We start from the raw sequence: 26,858 nt of genomic DNA, 5'->3' as shown, positions 1-26,858 counted from the left end.
AGAGAGCGATGGGGCCCGAAGCAAACTGAACAATGAAATGCCCTGCCCGATGAGATTTGATTTTTTTTTTAATTTAAATTAAAAAAATCATGCTGGCCAAGTAAAAACAAGACTGTGGGCTACATTCCATACGAGTGTGCTAAGTGCTGATTAGGTGCTGTGGGAGCCTGAGCTGGAAGCCAGGTTCTGCAGAGCCGCGCAGGAAGCTTGTGGAGAAAGGATGAATCTGTATGCAGGCCGGGAGACACCCTTTGTGGTAGCAGGAAGCGGGGACCCACTAGCCCCTTGGTGTGCCTGGGACAGGGTGTAAGCAGGGGAGGTGGGAGCTGGGGCTACACGTGGTACTTAACTCAAAGAGCCACGAAAGAAGATGCAACAATGTGGGCGAGTGACTGGTGCAGTTCTGTGTTCTAGAAAAATCTCTCTGGTTGTTGGGTAGAGTTGATTTTAAAAGGGCAGACTGGAGACAAGGAGGCCGTTTAGGAGACTGCTTTGGTAATACAGGCCAGATGTTTCTGCATGCTCATATTTTTTTTAATTAAAAAAAGGTATGCTTTTTCTTCTAAATGAATGGAAGAAGGAAAAAATGGAGAAAATCTTCTGTCTTTTTAAGTTTTTCTCAGTGCGTGAGAGCAGCATGTGCCAGAATTTAGTTCTTTGGCTGTTCTGATGATAAATACCAGAGGTTATTAGTCAGGAGTCTCCAAATGTGAAAGACATATTGAACTGATGAACTTTTACTCCCACTGTCATTTTAAAGAGATAGTATATATGCTGATGAATAAGGCACTTGATGACACTTTTTCTTCACACAAAAGATTTTTACTACCCTAAGAAAATGAAAACTTGCTTTCTTTTTCTTTTTTTTTTTAACAAGGGCAGGAGGAAGAATGTATGTTCAGTCAGAAAAGCAGAGGATTGAAAAGTCACCTGCTACCTGCCTCAGGCCATCTCCACTGAGGTTTCACTCTGAGTTGTACCCAGCACCATCCTGTATTCCCAGAGCCGTTCTTGGGGGGGCGTGGGCAGGAGGAGGGGGGAGAAAGTCTTGATTCCACCCCCACCCCCCACATAACACCTGGCAGTTTCTCTTCTCCTCTCCCCAGTGCCGTCCATACAGGATGGTCAGATAAAATACACAATTATACCTTCCAAATGCCGTATGTACCAAGAATTGAAAGATTTTTATTAGCAAGCATTTCTTTGTTTAAGACCCTCCTAAAAACTTGGTAAGCCATACAGCCATTAAAATGAAGACTATGAAATCACGTGAAAAATACGTAGGTTACATTACAAGCCAAAAAATGAAGATTCAATATCTCTGATGAAATTGTAGCTATATAAAGGAATAGTCCCAGTGTGTAGAAAAAGATGGTAGGGAAACACCACAAAATGTTAACTTCATTCGTGCAGGGTAAGCCTCGGAGTCAACATAGTCTGGTCTGACGGAGTGAGTTCTCAGTGCTTCAGCTTTCGGAAACGTAACATGAAAATAATACTCTCTAACTTCTAGGTTGTAAGAATTAAAGGGAATGATTGTAAAGCGCTGAAGCGGTACGCGGCAATGAGTGGGCCCACACAGAAATCATTACAAACTTTTTAATTCATTTTCTCTATTTTCCAAATGTTCTATGTAATACATGGGACTGACTTTGTGGCATGTTTAGGTAACAAGTGGCACTTATTGTTGAGGCTCTCTGAACTGAAGTGCAGGTACCGGGTCCTTTTTTTTTTCCCCCTTTGTATCACCACCGAGCACAGGGCTGCCCACAGAGGACGCCAAAACAGAGGCAGCCATCTGAGATTCAGCGAGGAGGGAGCCAGACTGAGAGGCCAATGATCTGGGTCTTATGCTTTACGCGTGTACCCTTGGATGAGTCATCTAACTTTTCTAGGCTTCTGTTTCCTTATCTACAATCCAGGCATTTGGACTCACTGTCTTCCGGTCCTTGGACACTTGGATTTTATCTTAAGCCAGTCAGTTAAGGGTAGGTGGCTCAGGAGAATTTTTCTTTATTCCAAACTAGAACATTTTCAAAGGCTGAAGAATCCCAAAGACTATCTAACCATTCCCGTGCCCCAGGGCAGCTCTGTCCCTCAACCATTCCAGGCAGATGTGTCCATCCTATTTTGAACTCTCTCCGGGGAAGTTCCTTCTCACTTCTCATCCTGAGTCCACAACATTTCTTCTCAGGAATTAAAGAGCTCTCCACAAGCTGCCCCCTGCTTCTGATTCTTTTGCCAAGTCACCTCTCCAGCAGAGGAGTTGGAAATCAGAAACATTGTGAGAATCTGCCAACAAAATCCACACAACCCATCAATCACCCAGCCCTGCCAACGTAGCCCTCCATTGTCACCTCTCCATACTGACTCACAATGACGTAGACTTAGGCCCTCACTTCATCACCGTCCCTTGCTAGGTTGACTTTCTCCAGTCACGACACCCTCTAAAACGACATTTATTCCTTATTGTGGCATGCTTGTGAAGGTGCAGGCATTGTCTTAGGCTGGCAGAATTGAGCTGTGACCAAGATAAATACAGCCCCTTACCTCTTCAGCTCCCCGTCTAGTGGGTGGGTGGGAGGTGTGCCTCTTATAAACAGGGAGTGGCAAGGGATGGTGTCAAGGGCCAATGATGTGGTGGAGGATGACGGTGACAAGCATGGGCTCTGGAGTTGGACAGTCTGGATTCAAATCCTGGCTCTTCTATCACCCACTGTATAACTTTGGGCAACTTCTGTGTACTCAGTTTCTTCATCTATAAAAAGGGGGAAATGCTAGTATCGACTTCATAGGGGTCGCTGTGAGGATGGAATGCCTTCATGTCTGTACAACGGAGCCTGGCACCTCATCCGAGTGCAATGAAACCATTTTATTCCACAGGATGGTCTGTCTATAAAACTCTGATAAAGATGCTCCTCTTCTTAAAACCCTCCCATGGCTTCCCAAGGTTGAAGAATAAGGTGCAGCCTCGAGCCTGACCTGTAGAGCCTTCTAAGATCCCAGCCAAGTCTGCTTTTGGGGCCCCCCATCTGCCTTGAAATATGCCTGAACTGCTTAAAGTTTCTATTTCGCACCAGTCATCTCGCTCGTCCACGCTTCTGCTCTTGCTGGCATCTCTACCTAGAAAGTCCATCTTCCCTGCCCCTGGCTCAGCCTTGCTCATCCTTTAAAATCCATCTCAGGGGTCACCCTCCCTAGCAAGTTTCCTCCCGGTTTCCCTCCTCAGCGGCCACAGTACCTGTGCAGAGCTCCAACCTCTACCTACTACACTAACTATTGATGATGTGTCTGCAACCCACCTATAGGTTCCTTGAGAGAACTTTTCACCCCTTTTTGGATTCTTAGTGCCCAGGTGTCATGCAGGGGGTCTCTGGTCCCGCTCCACGCATAAGAACGCAGGATATGGCGAGGCCAAAAAGGAACACCCACGGAGCCATGGATGGGGATTCATACCACTATAGTCTTGCTGGCGGCTGGGCGAGACACAGGAAGCAGGCTCCACCCGATGCGTAATCTGCCATCGGCTTCTCTGCCAACCAGCCCACCAACCCCTTGCTAACTGCAATCCACGCTTGCTAGCTAAGCCATAGCAGTTATATTAGTGGCCAATGGCCAACTAGCCACAGCTGATGGCCATCTAATACCTGAGCCAGCACCATTCCATGTGAGGCCGAGAGCCTGGAAACTGCTCTCTGGGGCTCTGTCCCCACACCAGGACAGTGCCTGGTACACAGCATAAACCTAACAAACGTTCAGGGAGAAAATGAATGAAAATTCATACCCCACACCTTCCATGTAGCTTTCAAACTGCCCGTAGCATTTTGGGAGGTATTGGTGCATTCACTCTTCGCTTGTGGTTGATGAATGTCCCCAAATTTTACTCAGTGAACACCATGTAAATGAGCTGTCATGATCCTTCGCTTACAAAATTACTTGCCAATTACACTTAGATGATCCCAGTGTAATTGCCATGTAAACTGTACCCTGGCTGAGATAGCCCAAATCATCAATTTAACTTTACTGTCTCATCATATGGTACTTACCACATAATTAAATAAATGGTCAGCTACCACCACAATTGTATATCTCCCCAACAAAATGAAGTGGCCACATTTGTCATTGATTTATCAGTTATGACAATATGCAACACACCTCCAGTTATAATACCAGAAGCTTAAAAAAATTGAAAGTACTATGTATTCTTGAGAAAGAAGTTCCAAGTTGATGATATATGAGATAAGCATTACAAAAACAGTGTTCTTCTTTAAAAAAAAAAGAAGAAGAAGAAGGCACTAAGATATAAAGACAAAAATCATTCTTCCTGAGGAGACTTTCTTTCTGAAACCTCAGATAATAAAAACATTTCAAGCATTTGAAAGTGAGTTCAGCTCTTCAAACAAATCACAACTTCTTTCAGACCGTTGCTTTTTTCTGTGGAAGGTAAATGTACTTTACTGACGTTGACATTCTTTCCTGATAGACTGCTACTATCTTATGCAAGAATTGGATGGGGGCGGCGGTTAGCTCAGTTGGTTAGAGCGAGGTGCTCTTAACAACAAGGTTGCCGGTTCGATCCCCACATGGGCCACTGTGAGCTGCGCCCTCCACAACTAGATTGGAATCACTACTTGACTTGGAGCCGATGGGTCCTGGAAAAACACACTTAAAATAAATAAGAGATTAAAAAAAGAAGAAATAGATGGATGGGAGACATCCTTAATGTTGATGGTGCCTCTTAGTGACCAAATTTTCACTTGCTTTTCTGGATGCCACCTCCACACCTGGCTCAGGTAATCACATTGACTTCCCAGCACGGCCACATGAGGCCAAATGGATTCCCAAACAGAGGTTCTGTCTAAGGGGACCATTTGACTTCCAGAAGACACTGCTCTGAGGCCCTGATTGAAAAACAGGTCAGTGCTGGCCCAAATATCTCTCTACCCCCTGCGGTGGAATAATTGATGTGAAACGGCCCCTACCGATGTGGAGTCACCAAGGTGATGGATGAATATAAGTATATTATTCACACGTGCTTCTGCTAATATACAGATCCCAGTGCAAACACCAGGACTTAAGAATATTATGTGGATTTAGGACAATCCCTGAAGGACTCCAGTTCCATTAAAAATTTGTTTGGCAGCCTGGGGCAGATCTATTCCAACTCCCACATGCTTCATGCATTTGCGAAGGGGAACCAAACTGCTTTAAAAATAAATTTAATAAATTTTGTAATGTCAAGTCATTAACATCCTGTCTAGTCATACATACAGTCTTCATATTTTGAAATAGTAACATTAACCTGTGGAATTTTTTTTAAAGCTTTCTAATATCTGAGTTAACATTTCTTGTGTTTTCTGCCAAAGGGGATGAATTACATCCTAAAAACAGAAGAAAACATTCCTATTTTTTCTCTCCACAGGTGTTTTTTCCTTTCACAAGCATACTAGACAATAACCAGAAAGCTCTGTGACCAGAGTCCATTTTGGTTTGGAAATAGTAGAGGAAATAATTTAATTCGCAGACATTCTCAGTGATTGTCTGATGATTTATATTAGTTATAATTTTCTGGCTGTATGGTTGTAACACTGCTATTATGCTCATTTACTCATTTAGCAGACACTGTTAGTACCTATTATGTATGTGACAGGCTGGGTGTCAGAGGAGACTCCAAAGATACACAAGCTGTCCCCTAAGTAGGTGACAGTCACAGGTGAATCACTGAGGAAAGGGTGCACGGGGAGAAATGGAACTTCTCTAGGAGCACCTGAGCTCCTTCTACCACGTGATCTCAGGTCTCTAAGGAAGATGCACGCTGCTACCCCCAAAATGAACAGAGCATCCCCACATATAACATGTTGATTTGATCTTCACAACAACCTTCAGTCCATGTGACAGGCGTTTTTCTGGCTAGTTGTTTCAGGCCTGAAGCTTTCACCTTACTATCATTTATACCAGGGGCACTTTTTCAAAATTCCAAAATCCCATGTAACGCTGCAGATAAGTAGGATCTGCACGTGGGTTTACACAGGGAGAGAGATGGTGGGTGACAGGCCCCTGGCACACGTGAGTGATGTCAGGCCCTGGCTCTTATCCATACGCCAGGCCCTTCGGCCTGTTCATGAGCCCTCCTGGTGCAGGCCAGTCTGCAAACGTTCTCCCTAGCACTCAGCAAAGCGCCTCCCTAAATAAGAAGTGCTTAATATATGCAGTGCTTCCCTGGCATTCTAACTTTAAACAGTCATGATGCCCTAAAAAGTATTTAACAAAGTAAACTAAATGAAGTAATAAATGAGTAAAATGTCTGAGCACCAACAGTTTTCAAAACGATCCAAACGGCTGGATATGATGGCCCAAGAGTCCTTAAACTGAGCAAGGCAAAAAGTACCTTCCCAGGTTCTTTGAACAGTTCAGGGATCCCTTTTAACTGAAAAGGGAAGACAACGTTATCTGTCTCCTAGATTCACAGAATTAGAGATACACGAGCAAACGCGTTGGTCCAGGATTTTCACGTGACCAAGATGAGCCTCCTAACCCCATGCCTCAACCTCAAAATTCCTGCATGCTATAAATACCCAACGGACCTTTCCATCCCCGAGCTACCCAAGGAAGTAACTCAAGGCTATGTGTTTACCATTTCCAATTTCCCTAAAAGAAGTAATGCTGCCTCTACCAAACTCTCAGCTGCCCACCTGAAGCTGTTGGGAATCCAGGGGGCCAAACAAATGGAACTTGAGCTAACACTCCTATGAGGCCAGCAGCCCTGCTTAGTGGGGCTGAGGGAGGTGGCGGCCAGACTCCCACAGCTCAGGCTTCTGAAGTCTGACTGAGCGCCTCCCATGAGCTGAGCAGCACAGCCACATGGCATCTGCTGGTCTGCTGAAGCTCAGCTTGCTTGGGCCAAGCCCGCCTACCATGCCAGCCAGGAAAGGAAGGCAGGAAGAGCTGGGCACCAGGAAGTGGGGGAAAGGAAAGCCTGGCATCTCTTCAAGCAATGAAAAATGGAGCACAGGTGGAGACTGGAGGGTAAGCAAAAGAAAAACAGTTGAAGGAACAGTATTGAGGAACTTGTCTTGTACGGCTAAGTACTCTGTGAGAAGTATATTGTTTTTCTTATGATAAATTTGAGAGCTATTTAATAAAAAGATGATATAACATGATATAAATATAAATGATAAATGCACGAAAATACCTGTACTGATATTTTGTTAACCAGACGCATTATTAGTTTAATCCAATCTGTTTTTGTAAGTACTTAGGGAAGGAAAAATTTTCAAACCCTTCAAGGGTACCCAGGCTGTAAGGACCATCTGCAGGATTTTTATGCTTCTCTGCCACCTTGTGGTAGCCACCTCAAATTGCAGGTACCAATCCTAAAACGAACAACAAGTTCTTGAAGGTGGGCTTTAAAAGACACCCTTGTAAACACAAACTCAAAACTCTGTACACACAGACATGGACCCTATTCACTTTATAGGACCTACAGCAAAAGCTCTCCCTAGAGTATGACAGACTTCCATTACATGGGAGCCTTGAGTTGCTGCTGTAGACAAGGCACTAATGAGACGAGAAAGAAACTTTCAACTGGTATTATAAAATAATCTGAACGCTCACTGTAGCTTTATTTGCTAAAGCGTAAATAAAGAGGCAGCTTAAATGGCCTTCTTCATGGGAATGATTAAATAAACTGTGGCACGTCCACACAATAAAGCGTTAAGGAGCTGCTAAAATGTGCAGTAGATCAGGTACTGACAGAAAGATGTCTGAGATACATTTAGATACAAAAAACAAGTCATTGAACAGTATGTAAAATATGAATTAAAAATCCTTAAAATGTACCCACTTTTACATTAAAAGGTCCAAAAGAATATAGAACGAACTGTTTATGTTGGTTACGCAAGGGAGGGGAAGCTTTTTACTTTTAATTGTATGCCCCTTTTATGGTTTGGATTTTTTTTCGAGTGAGCATAATGTATTGTTTTTCTTTACCTAGAGTCCATAATTACAGCCGTTGCATGAAAGACAAAGTTTGCTCTATCTATCTTCAGCACATGCCCCGGTGGTCACTGAGCTCTTCTAACATCTGCTCACTCTTTTTCATGTCAATACTGCTTGTAATGTTCACATTCCTTGGTTTCACACACCCCTAGGACGACGCTGGAGCTTCAGTCTCACTCCACACACAGACAGAGAAGCTTTCAGCTAATTTCCACACCCTTCCATACATTCAAGTCTTTGGTCAGACTTCTGTCAGTTGTGGGGCAACAACCTTCCTGCCTTATTCTCGCGGGCACTGGTAACCTTGGGAGAGACCAGGGAAGATGAAACAGAAGTTGGTAATGAGATTTCTGACTAGACAAGAGAGAGCATCAAAAGAGAACTGCCAACAAGCCTCTAATCCATCCCTCTCCCTCTAATCTATTTCCTCTACTCTGTTCTCATCTACCCCCCACCTAACCTTGACCCACGTCCTCTTCATTTCTCTCACTGCTCGGACACCATTTAATCCACTCACTTCACAGCAGCCCCCTTGATCTTAGGTCTGCTCCAGCCATGACGACAGAAGCAAACTCCCTGGAGCATACTGGTCTTTGCAGGACTGGAATCCAAACGTGCTTTTGCTAGAGGTAGAGACCTTTTACAAGCTTGTCAGCCTGGCCTTCAGGTCTGCCCAACTCTGGGTTCCTCATACTATTGAGATATCCATACTCTTTTGAAACCTAAACCCCAAAATAGTTTCTTTTAAAAACTTTTCTATTCATATCACAGACAAGAGACTCATTTCCGTACACTAAGCTCCTATAAGTTTTGAAGCAAAGTCCAATGAACCAACAGAAAAATAGGCTAAATTATGAGCAGACAGTTCTCAGAAAAGAAATACAAATGACTCCAAAGACATTAAGAGGTACTCAACTCCACTTAAACACAAGAAACACTAACTAAAATTACAGTGAGATTCCATTTGTAACTATCAAGGAACAAATCAACCCAATGTGGTTACTTTCTCCAAAGTGCAGAAATAGGCATTCTCGTGCATTGCTGAGTGTAAACTGGTACAATCTCTATCAAGGACAATTTGCCAGGACATGAAAATTTTCAATGTGTATAATATTTGACCAGCAGAAATTCACATGTAAGGTATTTATTCTAAGGATATACTTAGACTATGCAAGATGATGAATATCCAAGAATATTCACTGAAGCGTGTTTATAATGGAGAAGACATGCAAACAACCTGTTTTCACCAATAAGGACTGGTTTAAATAAGTTATGGCATGTTCATAAATAGAACACTGTGCAGCCACTCAAAAGGACGAAGTAGTTCTATACTGCTTTTGAGTTATTGCTCACATAAATTAAGGGAACAAAGTTAAGACATATGCATTTGTTTTCAAATACCTGGAAAAACTCTGAAAGGATAGAAAGAAACAAGGAATAGTGGTTGTCTCAAGGGAGGAGAATTGGTAACTGGGGGGACATAGATTGGAGGTTTACTTTTGACTTTCTACTTTTTTACTCCCTTCCTTTACTTACCTTTAGAATTTTGTGTTATATCCATATATAAGTTAGTCAAAAAAATACATTTAAAGAAACTCATATTGCCTGTACCAGCATATTCTTCAACTGCTACCCCCAAATCCATTTTCCATTATTCCTACAGTTATTCTCTCATTTAACCCATGGACCTCATCCAGTTAATCTCTGCCAAGCTGACCCTACCCCCATGGAATTTGGAGGTGATTCATGTTACTCTCTAGTTGCAAAATAAAATCAAACCTCCAATGAGTTCCCAGCATCCCCAGAGAAAAGTTCAATCCATTAAAAAAAGACATTCGATCTCCTTTACCACCTAGTGCCAACCTGCAAGACTCCAACTTAGTCTCAGCCACACCAGATGGCTCACCACACTTCCCTTACTTGCTCATAAACTTTCCTCCCATTTCCTCTCCTCCCCTGTCAACCAATAAATCATACACGGCCTATGAGGTGTACATCACGTTACCTCTTTGAGCCTTCCCTACCCTCAGGAAGAACCAATAAAACTTTTCTCTGAACAGTACATCGCTTATCCTTCAAGAAGTTTAGTGCTCAAAAGTGTATTACATTCATCATTTACGAGTCTATAGATGACTACGGGTAATCTATGGTCATCACCCTTAGATTGTAAGTCCCTGGAAAAAAGAAGCCAAACCCATTCATCGTTAGGTATTCTGAACACCTCAATAACGGCCCGACACTCACTGGTGCTTAATATGTATGAACTCATTACCACCCTTTCCCTGCATGTTTTCTCATTTATCAAATTGAATTAAGAATGATGGTTTTCCAAGGCTACTTCTATGTGGTTGGTTAATGTTTGCCCAACAGGACATGACGCGACCGACGCAAATTTATGTACCAAGTTTAAGCCAAGCCCTTGTGCTTGGTTCTTTGTCCTAATTCTTGCACAACCGTCTGGTGTCAATTGTACTTAGCTTTCTCCTACTGGATACTCTGATTGGCTACAGATTAAAAAAAAAAAAAATTGGTTTGTTTTCCTACAATTGATTGCATATAATGTGGTGCCCATTGGGTGCGTTAGGCATGCATAAAAACTATTTGGGAGATAAAAGTTATCTTTTCAGGAGCAAATGGACATGAAATGAAATCTCTAGAGGGAGAAGTTGCTATCTTGCTCTGCTGCTTTACTCTTAAGCACTTTAACTCTAAAGATACTATAAATTCTCTTAAAGGAAAATAAATCTCAATAGTCTGCCAAGAACTACTTATGGTGCTTTTATTCAAACGTAGTTTTTGGTGACTTTTGCTTATTTAGCCAATAAAAAAGATGGTGAGGGAAACAACCTAAACGTCCATCAACAAGTAAATGGATAAACACATCGTGTGTACCAATGCCATGGAATATCACTCAACAATAAAGAAGAATGAACAATTAAAACATGCAACATCAAATAAGTATGTTGGGTGAAAGAAACCAGACCCTCCCTCCCCAAAAAGAGAGGGTGCAGATTGTTTCATTCCATGTGTGTGAAATTCTAGAAAGTACAAACTAATAGTAACAGGAAGCAGATCAGCGATTGCTTAGAAATGGGAGAAAGGACAGTAGGGAAGGAAGGAAAATTTACAAAGGATTGTGAAAAAGGTTGGGAGGTGATGGATGTGTTCACTATCTTGATTGTGGTGATGGTTTCATGGCTTGTACACATTTGTCAATTTGTGGAAACTTGTAAAACTGTATATTGAAATAAATGCAATTTATGGTATGTCAATTATACCTCAGTAAAGCTGTTTTTAAGAAATGGACAGAATTGAGAAAGAAGGGAGTCCATCCATCTAAGGACTTAAGTATACAATGCTATTGTTAAAAGTGGTTTTCAAAGAAAAGAATGTTCAATATGTTCAATACTCACAAAATACCTTTCTAGAATGACATTTTCCTGAAAATGTCATTTTCTAGGAATATAGGAATTGTATTTTTGAAAGGAGCAGCCAGGTTGCAAGCAGATGATTAATTATCATGGAAAATCACTGATGTATCATCGCAATTTCACAGTATTTCTTACAGTTAAAATAAAGCTCCTTCATATCTCTCATAAAGGTATTGTGAAGCTTTAATTGATTTGTGTTGGTAAAAACCCTTGGTTACCATCATGGAAAATAATTGAATTAAGTATCAAAATATAAATGTACAACTTTAGTTATTGTTTTCTTTACAATAAACATTGCAGGGTGCCAAGTATTCTAATACATTGTTAAACCAGGGGAGATACTCAACTTGGGGGCTTGTGCATCTGTTGACTTTATGTTAAATTATAGAACCTATAAAGATGTGTAAAGCAACTCATGTAGCTATCTCTACATGCTGAATAATCTTGCAAAAACCACTTGCCCGCTCATTAAGGAGCAGTAACAACTTACGCAGGGAGAACTAAGGAATATAAATCTCTAGGCTTAGCTGTATGCCTTCTTTATGGTACGATACCTATTTTTTTTTTTGCCTTCTTTTGAGAAGAATAACTTAATATTAACTCAGCACCACAGTAAGGAAATACAATGAAAAATATAAATGACAATATTGATCAGAAGGACAGTGTAGACATTGTCCTCAGAGAGACAGAGTAACTCCGAGTTTCAAGACGTTTAAACAACAGGCTGCATGTACAGTAACAGACGCCGAGTAACGGTCACTCAGTAACTGGCCTTCAGGACCACTGAATGGCAATCCACGTACTCTAGGTGTTCATTAACTGTTAGACAGCATGAGTCATGATTTCAAGGGAAATTTGGGACTGTGACTTAACGTCCAGGGAACAGATCTGGAGACCACAGTCTTTCACTCCTTGCAAAGCGAGAGGTAAAGAAAATGTTTCTATGTTACCTCTATCCCAACCAATATAATCAGACATGATGATGGAGAAAACATGATCATTCAAGAAAGTGTTGGATCTCTAGGCAGAAACAAGGCTATTCGTCAAGAGATAAACGTTTGAAGAAGGACTCTTTGCCCGTGATTCTAATGCAGAGATCCCTAGCAAACAGGACTAATGACTTCTGCATTTGGGGATGAGAATGTCATTATGAAGGAAGTATGGATACCTGCCATCCCTTATGGTCGGCTGTAAAGAGTTCTGCAACTTATACGGCTAGAATACGGTAGTCAGAAGCCACATGTAGAAATTTAAATGTAAATTAATTAGAATTCAACATTCATTTTCTCCGTTGCTCGAGCCATACTTCAAATGCTTAGCAGATACATGTGGTTAGTGGCTCCCATACTGGACAGCGCAACATAAAACATTCCATCATTGCAGGAAGTTCTGGTGGGCGGTGTGGGGCTAGAATGAGGCAGAGGCTAACACAAGAATGCTCAGAAAGGAACTCTGTAATACAGACTGGAGAACAGGACAGCGGTTCCAAAGCGGCTGTGTCACTCAACTCCCAAAGAGAAGAGAGCCCTCGGTTCATACTCTCTGAGCCTCGCTTTCAATAAAAAGAGCTAAAGTACTCTATGTCCCCATGCCCTCTGGGTCCTCAAAAACTGTGTGTTTTCCATAAAATATTAAATCAAGAGAAATTAAGACAGCACACTTAATGTGAAATAAAGTTCATATATTCCTGTTTAAACACAGATTAGAATTTCTGTCAGAACAATGCCAGTGAAAAGTTGACATTCTAATTAATACAATTTACATTATAAAGCACTGAATATCTTTATCTTGCTATTATGAAATGCCCTCTTTTAAAAAAAAATCAATGCTTTACTCAACAGGGAATTGAGTACTGAGGGCAGTATTTAAAAACCCATGTACAAGAGAAGTGTTTAAGGTCACTGGCATTTTTACACACCATCAACCCAGGTCTTTAAAACAGTGAGCAATAGACTCATCCTCTACCACACAGTTTTGTCATTCTTTATCATCCACAAGACTGTCTGCGTGCAGCAATAGGATTTTGAGGCTGTTTTTCTTGCAAAGTTTGATATAAAACACTGCAAAACACAAAACACCAAAAAACGAAAACCCCCTCTCTCCTTTTCTTTCCCTCTCTCCCTCTCCCTCTCCCTCTCTCTCTTTCTCCTCTCACTTATCATAGGGAACTGTTCTGGAAAACTGTGATTTCGTACACGTACAGGACTCTCACACAATGCTTATTCAATCCAAATTCTGAGTGTGTGAGAGGGGCCGAAAATCAACCCCACAGTTGGGTACCCAAGGATCCGTGCTCACTGCCTTTGTCGATTTTATGCTATCGGTGAAAGGAATAAAGATGAGATCCTTAAAGCTTGAATTTTCATTTCCTATGACAACGTGCTTTTTCTTCATGCTTTATCACACTCCACTACTTGGTTTCCACCCCTTCATAATTGATATCGGCCATTTGAAGCATTCAGGAAAAACCTCATGAGGTTCATCAAATGTCCCCCAGTCTATAATTCTTGCTTCTAACATATTCAGAAGCATATTCATCCAAGTGTTTTCCACTTTCCCTCCACGGTTTTCCCTGTGCACAGGGATGAGTGTAATGACAGTTGTATTAATTATATGCTGCAAAACCCACATAGCAGCAAAAATGATGGAGATCATCGTTTTAAATATTTTATTAAAATAACCCAGTGTAGAACAGATAAAGTAGACCCTCTTGATAATGAGAGGTTCATTAATTTTAAGAATTCTAGAAAGCTTAGAATGGTCATCAAAATTATCTCTTTCATTTATATTTTTAAGAAGGGAAAAACCTTCAATCATCACTGTAGAGAGCAAGGGTCTAATAAAATTTTCTAAGGTTATTTTTAAAATATTCACTTACCTTTCTGGAAAAAGTTTTGAAAAAAAATAGTTTGAAATATGGAGGATTTGGATTTCATAGTATAATTTGAAATGCCTATAAATTTTCAGCTTCTGCAGTTTACCCCATTAAACCTTGGTCTCATTAGCATATAATGACTTCTGATAAATAAAATTGATATTCTCCAAAACAAACAAGCAACGGATTAAAATCCTTCCCTTACTAACAGCAAAAGCAACACAATCTTGCTTACCAAGTGTGTCTCCAGGTAGAGTCTGAGACCATCCATCTCTGCTTTAGGGGGTGTCCAGTTCTCTGTAGTTTCCATGGCTTCGTTTAACCATTGAATGAATTCATCCAGCTTGTTTACAAACCCCTTGTGACCCAAAAAAAAATAAGAAAGAAAAAGAAAGAGAAAGAAAGAAAGAAAGAAAGAAAGAAAGAAAGAAAGAAAGAAAGAAAGAAAGAAAAGAAAGAAAGAAGAAAGAAAGAAAAGAGAAGAAAGAAGAAAGAAAGAAAGAAAAGAAAAAAGAAGAAGAAAGAAAAGAAAAAGAAGAAAAGAATGTTAGTTGGTTATCTTTTTAAGCCAACCTTAAAAATTGCAAACTTCACTGATGGGAAAATTGATACCACTGCCTTCCCCTGCTAGTTCCACACTGGAACAGATTTTCCACTATTCTTGGTGTTAAAATCAAGATGGAAAAGAAATTGCCCACGATTCCCTCTCAGTTTTCTTTTTCCTGGGAACACTTTTCTGAGAAATTTGGATTGGACTCCAAGGTGTCATTTGTAACGATGACCTCACATCATCCAAAACATTCTGGTGTCTGACGAGCTCCCCTCAGCAAAACATCAGGTCAGGTGTGCTAGGAACACTCCTTGGCTTTGGGGGATAAAAGCATTTTTCTAAGGATAGTGGTAGTCTTTATCAGAAGCCTATGGAGTTCAGTTGCCTTAACTGAACTAGAAATCTATTTTCAGTCACATCAGTGTTTTAAGGGACTTGGATGACTTCTACTGACAGCCCAAATGTTTGCTGCTGAGTCTGGGTTCTAAGAAGCAAGGAAGAGTAGAGAACGTGGGACCAATGAACAGTGTAAACACCTGACTCCGGGTGTGTCCCAGGGCATATATATATATATATATATATATATATCTATTCTTGGCTAGGAAGCACAAATCAAAATAATCTTGCAATTTTTCAAATAGTGGTTATAAAAATTTATTGACCATTTAAAGAACACATCTGTAGAAACGGAAAATATTTTGGAAAAAAAAAAAAATGAAAGCCCAGCTATGAACCTAAGGAAAGAAAATAGGGTTTGGTGCCTGTTTTCCATGTCTGGGTAAACAGCACCACCTGGAGGTCGAAAGGAGTAAAGACAGGTTTAGACATTTATACTCGTGGAGACCTTGGGACGTTATTTCCTTGTTAAATGTAACCCGTCCTTAAGATTTGTTTTTTGATTAATTTTAATTAATGTTTTTAATGCTTAACTGAGGATATCCTGAGACTGATGTGAGACTAGATGAAAATTCATTTTCTTTATCATGCTTCTGAGAAGCTACAATTTTGTTATTAAAGTATCACATAGATAATAGTTTAAGATTCATAACCCTTTAATTCAAGAAATTGATTGGCCTCAAAATATTTATTAGAAAAAGAGGAATTGAGGAAGGTGGTAAGGAGAAAGGCAGACAAATTAACACTCAAAAATACATTCCTGTCTGTCAAAGGGGGGATACAGCCAGGATGGCAGAGGCCCACGGAGTTGGATCAGACTGCCCAGCCATGCTCCGGTGTGTTGCCAACCTATCAAGTCTATCACCCCACGTGGTGGTGTGTCCTATAGTTTCCCATGTTCCTAGATGCTACCCAAAGTTTCTCCTGTTGAAAACATCCCTAACTGTGCCAAGTGTCAGAGGACAATCACACCTATTCTTTTGAAAAATCTCTAATTTTCTCAGATTGCGACTTGTTCTAAAGGCTAGGAATCCATGCTAAGTAATTCCTCTTGTCCTTTCTCATATATTTAGTCTGTTGGAAATGAAGTCCTAATTCTTGACACTCTTATAATTAAATTCTATGAAAAATTAAGATGACCAAATGTCCTTACAGAAATATTACCTGAAGAACATCATCAGAATATCAGAGTCTAGATAGTTGATAATTGTGAGATGAAAACAGTATTTTATAGCATTAAATAGTATTTACTATTGAATTTGGACTTGACTTGTTATATCTGTTGTACATAAATTGGTTTGGGGAAAAATTAAGTCAGGAAGTAAATTATTTTGGACACAAGTGGTTAAATCCAAGAAGACAAATACAGTAAAATAATTTATTTGAAACATAACTATTCATTATCTTCTCTTCCTCAAAAACAAAAAGCAAAAAAAACAAAACATGCAAACAAAACAATGTGTATGCATGTGGTTGCACGGGTACCTCATCATAAAAGGCTAATCTTGTCTAAGAGTATTAAACAATGTGTGTCCGATTTCCTAACAGAACTATGATTGCAGAGTTAGCTGAAATCCATGAGATGCAAATTAGGCAAAACCCATGGAACACAGTTGAAACTTTCTGGATGATCTCTCTGCAGAGCCTAGCCATACAGCAAAACCAAAGCTGTCTGGTATGGAGGAAAGTGGTCGTTTCAAGGCTTCGCTCTGGGTTCCCTCCAAATTATACCTCATCCTTGCCAATTTTCATTTGTTGCACATTTTCCCAACTCTTTTCTTGCCAGTGCTAAAATGTTTTATCAATCACAGTAAAACCTGAGAAATCCCTGTGTTTGTAACCGGTAGTAATAAAAAGCTAAACACTCCTCCTTCTTAGGGAGATCTTAGCTTTCCATCTTCCCTCCTGCTTATCTGTGTAGTACAAGAATAAAACAGAAATCATGAAAGCAAATAAAACTGGAGTCTATCCGATTCTTGATACCTTTGTCACTTGCTATTTCTCCACCTGTCCCAGCTCCTTTATGTGTGTACTGTCCCCAGGGTTCTGTGTAGTGACAGGGACAGTCTTACCGTCCCTATTTCATGAGATATGCCTTTTAGGAAGACCGAATAAATGTCACTCAATACACTGAGCCATGAGACGAGCAGGAGAATCCACATTTGGACGCATATGGCAAACATGTAATGCTCATTTTCAGAAGCTCTGCTAGAGTCTTTGTGGTGTGAATGAAGGAAAATGAGGCTGATGCAAGCAACAACATAGAAAAATGGGGGAAAATACAAAACTTTACTTATTTTGTAATACAGATCAAATCCTAGTACAACTATTGTTACTCATTCATTCTTTTAACAAATAAATTCTGCACATTATTGGGAATAAAAAGATAATATCACTGCAGCAAAAAATTTCAGCAGGACATAAAGCGTGTCTAAGCACTGGCCTAGTGAAGTCAAGTAATTTTAATCATTTTTAAAAGTTTAACAGTCACTAAAGAGTGGGAACACTCTCCTGGATCTTCCTGTGAAATGTATTCTGCTTGTATCAGAATTCTATCTGTACCCAGTTTTGTTCTATTCTTAGTATTTGACCTATCTATGTTTGCCTCTCTAATAGTCTGAGTTACCGGAGTGTCAAAGTTGACTATAAAATTAGATTTTCTCACGACACAACCCAATGTTGCCATCACACTACATAAAAGCACATTTTATGCACATTCAACTACAGGCTGTTACAAACCTTTGAAAGGCCAAATTTTCGCCTTCATTGTTCAAACTCCTCCTAATGTATCTTAACTGTTGTCTCTCCCCTGTCATTTTCCACCACTAGTGTCTGTATTGTCCCTTTCTGCCCCTTCTTCCATTATCGTTCTCTGCCTTCCTGCCCAGTTCTCCAAGGGGCAGTGAGAGTGACCCAGGCGTCCCAGGCCATTTCCTTAATGGTTTCCTTCTGGGTGGGTCCCTTACTATATTCATATCTGATCTGTGCTCTGAGAGTCTGTAAAGTCGATTGGAGCCAAGCCAGGAGTCAACCCTCAGGAGAAACCCTGGTCATTCAACTTAGGAGAAAATGGAACAGTCTTTAGCCTTGTGACCACCAGTTGGCATTACATTGCCCACTTTCAGGTCATTTGCATTTTGAAAGTTCTGTAACGAGGTGCTTCGGAAAAAAAAAAAAATATCTGACTTTTAAACTTTCTAAAGCATCAATCTTTTTAAAGACCAGAAAGCACAGTGAACGTGAATGTAAATGTACACTTACAGGGTTGTGAAAAATAATTTGCGACAGCTCTCATCTGGTTAACATGCATCTGAAGATTATATTATATTATATTTACATTTGAGTCTTGCAAAGAGGCCACACCTTTCATGACAGGGTAAGAATGTCCATTATGTCTCTCACATTCCTACCTATTTCTCTCCAACAAAAACCTAGTTTGGTTAAGTATGAGCTGTTGGGGGTGATTACCAATGCCCTCTGGCAAGGCAGCAATAACAAGGAGAGCCTTCTTTGTGCCAGATATGGGGCCCGGAAACAATGATACAGTAGGAAAAAAGATTATGGTCTCTGCCTTATGGAGCTGAAACCTAGGAGCAGTTTCTTATAGAGTTATATAATTTTTAGACCAAAGTGAAATTGAAACTATTTCTCTTAAAGGGGAAAGGATATGTATACAACAGGAAGTAAATGCTGTGTTGTCATCACAAGCCTGCGAAGTGGTGCTGATTATGGTCATTTTACAGATGAGGAAACTGAGGGTCCAAGGTGAGTGACTTGCCTCATGGCAGAGTTGGGACTTGAACCTGTATCTCACTCCAAAGTCTGTTTCTCTCGGCACCACACTGATGTCTAGAAACAGTGCTCCTAGAGACACATTATTGGACCGGGATGAAGAAGAAGAAACATTTCTTTCCAGTGCCACAGTCTTGGCACTGCGGTAAAATTCTCTAAGTCCTTCCCCCTTCACATTCACCACTTTCTGTTAATTTTTCTGAAAGGGGATCTTTGATGAGGCTAGATGCTTAACAAGAAACATACTCTTGGGGTAAGGGTAAGAGGAGAGCAATTTCCTTTTAGCAAGCAAAAATCACTGTAAACTTCATTTCTAATTTACAGAAAATTTAAACGAAAAATTTAAGGCAGTTACATGCTTGAATGAGCCATTCTACCAGAGTCTCAATAACAGAGGAGTTTGACTCAGTTCAATCACAGAGACGGCCCTTGGTTCTCAGGAGGTCATTCAGCCTGTAACCTGAACTGCTAACTTCTTTTTGGTGTTTATTGTCTGGATGGTAGTGTGTGTCTGTGAATGTGGGTGTGTGTGTGTGCGTGTGTGTGTGTGTGTGTGTGTGTGTGTGTGTGTGTGTGTTCAGCCCCAGAATGATATGCATTTCTCAGTAGACAGAGAAGTCAAGTGTGATGTCTGACTTAGTCTAGATCAAGTTAGGGGCTTTCAGACAGGGACCTACTGAAGAGCATTTAAAAAGTGAACCACTATCAGTATATTTATGGAAAAATTGGTCCGCCTCTGCTGTTGAATCTTTTAAAACATTGAAAGGTATTTCTTTCCTTCTGAGTATTCCAAGATTAAAGGAGTTAGTGAATGATCTCATCTGAACAATGCTGGCTGAAACAATCAGCAATCTTCATAGAGCATCCACTATGTGCCAGGACCTTATGAAGGTATTCTACATACAAGATCACTTGGGTCTCGTAAAGACCTGTGAGATGGGTACTACTGTCACCCCCATTTTACAGATTAGAAGACTGGGGCTCTGAGACCTGAGGAGACCTGCCCAATGCTGTGTGGCTGGAAGCTGGTGGACTCAGTGCCTGAATCTGAAAAGACTCACAGACACCACATGGACGGTCAGCTGAGCTAACAATTTAAGTCCCTGGCGGAAAGTAGAAGATTAAAAAAAATCTGAATGAAAATTAATTATGAGGAACAGGAGAGGGTCTGTTGAAAGAGAATAAAAGAACATGCTCATCACGAACCAGTGTGGATCCTGTTCAGAGAACAACAGTTGCTGCAATCAGACAAAAGTGAGCTTGAGTCCAGGCACCATCTGCCTCTCACTAACAGTATAAACTAAGTAATGAGCGACCAAAGGTCTCTGGAGCTCAGCTTCTTCACCTGCCACATAGGGACAGTAATATCTGTCTTGGGGTCACATAAGAATTTCAAGAGAAAATATATTTGAAAGCCTGGTGTAACACTAAGGCTTGCTAAATGATTTTTAAAAGCCATTCTTAATTAACAAGTTCCAATGGGATCTTTATCTCATTCACTTAAACTGCTTGCATTAGTCCTAAGTATACGGCACCGTGCTAGGTGCCGCCGGGGAGATGGATGAGAAGACTCCCCACATCTGGGAGTCACCCCATGGGAGGTGGTACCAGCTGCTCTGGGCAGTCAGAGGAGGGAGGCATGGCTTCTATCTCAGATCATCAGATGAGGCCACATGAAAAGGGCAGCGTCTGAACGTGCAGGCTGGCAAAGGTTTCCCTACCTCCTTATTCCACCAGCACGTCTGAAGGGGACTGCATTTCTCTATCTACAGCCACAAGTTTAAGAATAATCTGGCCCAACTTTCAAAATGGGACTCACGCTTTGAAACCAGCCTTAACATTAGCAATGGCCACCAATGAGTAACCACAGGGAGCTGTGTTTCGGCTTGCCTGGTAAACTCAGAACTCCATTTAGAAGTCAAATTATGCAGGGGGATTTTCTATGTATGGCTACCAACATATATAGTCAATCTTCCATGTGTGCTTAATTCTTACGACTAGTTCCTATATAAAAAGACTCGTTTAGATTTTTACACAATAGCACCCAAATGCAATGCACCTTTCCTAACCATGTATCTATGTACTTAAGGTGCCACGAAGACCCAGGGGCTCAAGACAAAATGCTAGGGAGTTAAAAGTGGTGCTTTGGACTCTGCTCCCTCACACATGTACCCACATTCCTACCTACAGTATCCAGCACACTGCAAGGAATTGACAGGAGGGAGGATATGGCATGAGCTTTTAGAAGAAAGATTGAAGAGAAAATGATACGGTGTAAGGTGGTTTTAACTCTGATTCCACAAGAAAACTGAAATACTGAAATGTTTTATGAGAGATTTAGCTTCTTCTCTAAAGGTTGAGTGCGATGTCTTTAGAATATTAAACTATTCCTGATAAAAGTGTCCCAGAACAAAGGTAAAATGCTGTCAGTGGAATGAGGAAGCAAAAAGGGCATAGAATGGTACTATCTAAAACTGACCAGGTGGGAAGTTCTATTCTGAACCCAGTATCATGCAGAATGGATAAATTGAGCTGGATCCCCAGTTTCTTCAAATACTATTGACAGTGGTTTCAATTGGGAAAAGAAGAACCCAGAAAGATCTCTGAGTCTCATAAAGGTAAAGGGTTTCCTCCAACAAATCCAGAGGCTTTCAGTTCAGTTGTTCCTTGTTGGTTTATAGAAAGAAATGATTGACAATTTTAAGAGCAAAAGAAAATTGAAAGGCATATCACCAAAGTCTAATAAAAATGGGAATGATTAAAAGAACTAGGAATAAACTGGAACTAATAATAGGTTAATATTAATTGAGCAGTTACGTGCCAGGAACTTATTTAATCCTTAAACAATCTTATGCTATAAGCTTCCCAAACTCTCTTTTCATAGAAAGGAAACTGAAGCATACACAACCTCAAATTCAGCTGTCAGGAGTGAAGCTGGGAGTCCACCCAGGTATTCTGACTGCTGCAAAGCTTTGCTTACTTACTCTTGGGGAGACCTTGATTCCAGCACCCCAATCCTTTAAGAGCACTACATGTGATCAGACCTTTATCTGCCTCGAAATCCCAAACAAGGACCTGAGATGCTCAGACCTTAGAATTTAGGATTATGATAGTTTAATGGCTTAATTGTAGATTTTTTTTCATATCTAGTATTAAAAACAATACTGAACATTCGGGTGCTGACTACCTTCCAGTTATTCTTCTAATAACGTCTGTAGTCATTTAATCATCGCAAATGTCCCTACTGCACCGATGAAGAGGCTGAGGCATAGAGGAGTCATGTCAGTTATTAAAGGTCATCAAGCCATTAAATAGATATTAGGTAATTCTGTTCCAGAGGCCACGCTGAGAACTACTAAGCCACACCGCCTTTCTAACCAGACTTCCTCCCACAAGGTTCACAGAGAGAAAAACAAAGGATAGTAGCATCCACTGTTACTCATTCTCATTTCCCAAACCTCTGTGAGAACCCCACCCTTTGCCACACAACTTCAACCATTCCGATCACAGGCACCTCTGTTTTAGATATCTATCCCTACCCTCTGTGCTCCCTTTTTAGTCCTTCTTTTTTTCTCTTTCTTGATTACTTTTTCTCTTTTGCCTTTTACTTCTCTTTCCTCTTCTCCCAGCCCCTTCCCTCTCTTGTTCTCCACCTCTCTCTCGTTTCCCTTCCTTCCTCTCCTCTTCTCTCTCCCTTCTCATCTTTTCTCTCTTTTGTCGACACCTCAGAGTCTCCTCTGCCCTTGTTGGAGCTAACAATCACTTTTAATAAACAACAATTCCCAACAGGTCCATACAGTTCTAATGAAAAGGGCTGACTCTTTAACACTGAAGGGCAGAGCTGAAAATGTTGTTATCAGCCTGTGTTTAGATTATATTTAAGGACTTCCCTGTTTAGTAAGACTTCCTTGTAAATCAAGTATCTGGAATAAAAATGCGCGTGGTTAGATGGGACTGTTTGTATGACGCTAAGGTAATTCAAAAGATTACCTGTGATTATTGAGTTGCTGTTTATCTAAACATTCTACATTTTCTCTAGGAAATATATAGTTCTTTAGTAATAACAAAGTCAATATTTTTTTTAGGAAAAAAAATGGAATTCCATGAGAATTTATCATGTTGAATGAGCAAGAAAATAACTACTTTCTCCCAAAGAACTTCAGGGCAGCGAGTCAGTAGAGGGTAACAACCCAGCTGCTGCTCTATCATTAGAGCCAAGAAGACAGAAAATAGTATTATCGAAATACATTTGCTTGGAAAAGAGAAAAAGAGAAGAGTTTCCACACAGATTAGAAGCACAGACCCAGTCTTCAAAAGGCCCATAGATCCCATCTAGCTCAATCCTCCCATTTTATAGATGAGGAAACTGAGGCTCAAAAAGATTCAGTACTTCACTGATAACACACAGCCAGTAGGCACCTGAGCCAGAAGATCACAGGCGTTTTTGTCCTCAGATATAGAGCTCTAATTGTTCACTTCAAAGTATTCACAGACATCCTTTGGACAAAATTTTTACAGTTCGAAAAAAGGGACAGAATTAGAGTTTTTAAGAGTAATATAAACTTTCAGAGTACTATTAATTTAGCTAATTATTATTATTAACTATTAATATACGTTGTGTATACTACCTACATCAGGTAGCATTCGGCTAGCCGAAATCAAGATTAAATTGCCTTTTTTGTTCAAACTCCATGTGTATGTGCACACATGCACACATGTATATTAGGTCCTTTATTCAAAAATTATTTATTGGGAGCTACTACGGATCAGATATTGTATTAGTGCCTGGAACTCACACATTCGTGACCTAACGTCTTTTACAGAGTTCAGAGCACAGGGATATAATCAAAGCGTGGTATGTGTGCTAATGTACATCAGCGGTTCTCACAGTTAGTCCTAGACTCCCAGACACTGTTAAGAATTACTGAGGGCGTCACCCCAATAAATTAAAAAAAAAAAAGAAAAAGAATTACTGAAGGCTCCAAAGAGCTTTTGTTTCTGTGGATGATAACTATCAATATGCATTTTAGGAAGTTAAACAATATTCATGAATTCATTTATATGTAACAATAATAACCTATTAAATATTAACACAATGCATTGTCATAAAATAAGTATGTTTTCAAAAATAGTGACAAGACTGGCATTCTTTTAGCTTTATGCAAATCAGCTGTATGGTCCTCTCCCAGCAAATCATACCAACCAATCACTACCTTTCCAACACACTTTTTAAATTTTTCCATCTTTCACAGTCAGGGATTTGAGGGACAATTCTAAACCTATTGGAGACCCTTCCCTTTTTCCCAGAATACATTGTAATGTCCCTCCATCTGGTTAAAGAGTGCTGTGGGATTATTATTTACAAGGACATAATTATAAATATAATATGTGCAAACACAAATTATAAATAAATAAGTACCTATTATTTATAAGGTTATATGACAATATTATAAACTAGAAGTTTGCTTGTATTTGTTTGAACACACATTTATAGCATAAATTCCCTTACATAAACCTCCGAAGATGTCAGAGAGGTGCATTAGCTAAAATTATTGGGCCAATTAGAGGAGAATTATCTCTAATACAACATAAGACTCATCTGTCAAGGCAGGCTGCCCAGAGTCTCACAGAGATGAGAAGTGCAGGAATGTAGGGTGACCCAGGAAAGGGGAGAGGTGACCTTAAATATTGTGGGTGGGGTCATGTAGGAGGCTGAAGCTTCATAATGACCAAGGTGGCTGAAGGTGGGAGGAGAAGACAGGGTGGTAGCATTTGATCCCAAAAGGCCAGAGTCATTTAGATACAAGAAGATGCTACGGCCTAACCCCTCCCCTCCCATGTAAGTAATGACAACCACCACCACCACAGGAGCTAACCATTTCTTGAATGCTTTCTACATGCCAGGTTCTATTCTAAACTCTTTACATATTTTAACACGTTTAATCATCACAACTCTGTGTGGAAGATACACTGTTAACCCTATTTTGCAGGGGAGGAAACAGAGAGGTCAAGTCACTTGCTGAAGATAACACAGGTGGTAAGGGGTAAAGGGGGACCTTGGGTTTAAGCAATAGGGCATGAGAGTCTGCGTTGTTAGCCACCACACTCCACCACCATCCAGCTCCATAAAAGCCCCTTCACCCCTTAATACATATGGCTCCAAAAATCTCTTCCTACCAGATGTATCTTATCCTTTTCCATAGCGTTCCATCTACTGCTTTTGTGAATAGTCATATTTTTGGTACCGTGAGCAAGACTAGTTTTGGAGTTCCTTCCAGCCTTATGTACCTTATATAAAAATATGTCGTGAGAGAGGCGTGGGCACGATACGATTTCTCATGAGCTCTGTATCTCATCAAGAAGACTCTGGTCAACGCAGTTGACGCTTGAACAAGGTGAGGGTTAGAGGTGCTAACCTGCGCGTTGTCAAAAATCCACATATAACGTAAGGCGGCCCTCCACGTCCATGGATTTCCTACCACAGATCGAAAGTACTGTTTTCAATCCACAGTTTGTTGAATCCACAGATGCAAAACCTGGGGATATGGAGGGCTGACTGTACATTTATTGAAAAAAATCTGCACGTAAGTGTACTCATGCAGTTCAAACATGCGTTGTTCAATGTCAACTGTAGTCTCTTGAATACAATGGCATGTAGCAAACAATATCAAATCAAATGCAGTGATGAAAGGATAAGGAAAAGGGCTTTATTGCAACTTTATTTTGGAAGAATACAAATAGTCTTCCCTATGCTGCAGAAAAATGAAGAAAACAAAACAAAATAGTTTTGTTAATTTAACTTATCAGCTTTATTTTTATAAGGTAGAAAGAAACAATAGAAAGAAAGATAGAAAAGGGAGGGAGGGAGGGGGACAGAGAGAGAGAGAGAGAGAGAGAGAGAGAGAGAGAGAGAGTCTAAGGGAGTGCTAAGACTAACAGTTTGAGAACTTGTAAATAATAATCCTACAACACTCTTTAACCAGAAGCAGGGTCATTACAATGTGTTCTCGGGGGAAAGGAAGGGTTTCCAATAGGTTTTCTTTCTATTAGCTCAGATAGAAAGAAAAAAGAAAAGTACTAGATTGCCACTTGTGACGTACACCTTTCTCTCTCTATGTCTGTCTGTCTCTCTCTCTCCCTCTCTCTTTCGCTCTCTCTCTCTCACACACGCACACCTCTCTCAAGCAAATAGTGTTGAATAATCTATAGACAAATCCAGAAATATCAGAGCACCACCTATAGGTGACACCTCTCCAGTTTGATTACCTTAAAAGCATTAAAAAAAGAAAATAACAACTTCCTTTATTCCTAGATAAATAAGGAAGGCAGATGGTAAAGCCATTAGCTTCCTAAAGAGTAATGCACGGAACCTCATGAACCTGAAATGTGGGAAGTACCTGGGCCTACGATTACAGGCAGTGCCTTTCCTGGGTAACGTTGCTTGTTCATCATGCAAACTCCAGACCGATACCGTGTTTCCCCGAAAATAACACCTAACCTGAAAATAAGCCCTAGCATGATTTTTCAGGATGACATCCCCTGAACATAAGCTCTAATGCATCTTTTGGAACGAAAATGAATGTAAGACCCGGTCTTATTTTCGGGGAAACACGGTATTCTGTATATGGTAGCTCCACAGCCTGGAACATCGTCTTACATCGTGAGTGACCCTGACACAGAAAGAACCCCCTCTCTTGGAATGACTTCCCCCTCTTGTCTGAATGGAGCATGAACTGGCAGACAATTTTAAAACATCATAATGTAAAACCTGCCAATGTGAATGTTTCCGATCTGCTTTGTTTAGCTGACTTTATTT

General features: G+C 40.4%; 1 protein-coding gene across 6 annotated transcripts in view; it reads right to left on the bottom strand.

The window, feature by feature from the left end:
• Positions 1–26,858, bottom strand: part of AKAP6 (A-kinase anchoring protein 6) — a 453,949-nt gene that overhangs the window by 213,513 nt on the left and 213,578 nt on the right. For all 6 annotated transcript variants that reach the window (XM_033108067.1, XM_033108066.1, XM_033108071.1 and 3 more), the window contains one exon: positions 14,540–14,662. In XM_033108067.1, the coding sequence (XP_032963958.1) occupies positions 14,540–14,662 (123 nt within the window). The remainder of the gene's footprint in view (positions 1–14,539; positions 14,663–26,858) is intronic.

This window comes from Rhinolophus ferrumequinum, chromosome 6 (genome assembly GCF_004115265.2).
Source record: "Rhinolophus ferrumequinum isolate MPI-CBG mRhiFer1 chromosome 6, mRhiFer1_v1.p, whole genome shotgun sequence".
NCBI classification, from domain to species: domain Eukaryota; kingdom Metazoa; phylum Chordata; class Mammalia; order Chiroptera; family Rhinolophidae; genus Rhinolophus; species Rhinolophus ferrumequinum.
The sequence above is the reverse complement of the archived record's forward strand: the minus strand, read 5'-3'. Positions and strand labels throughout refer to the sequence as shown.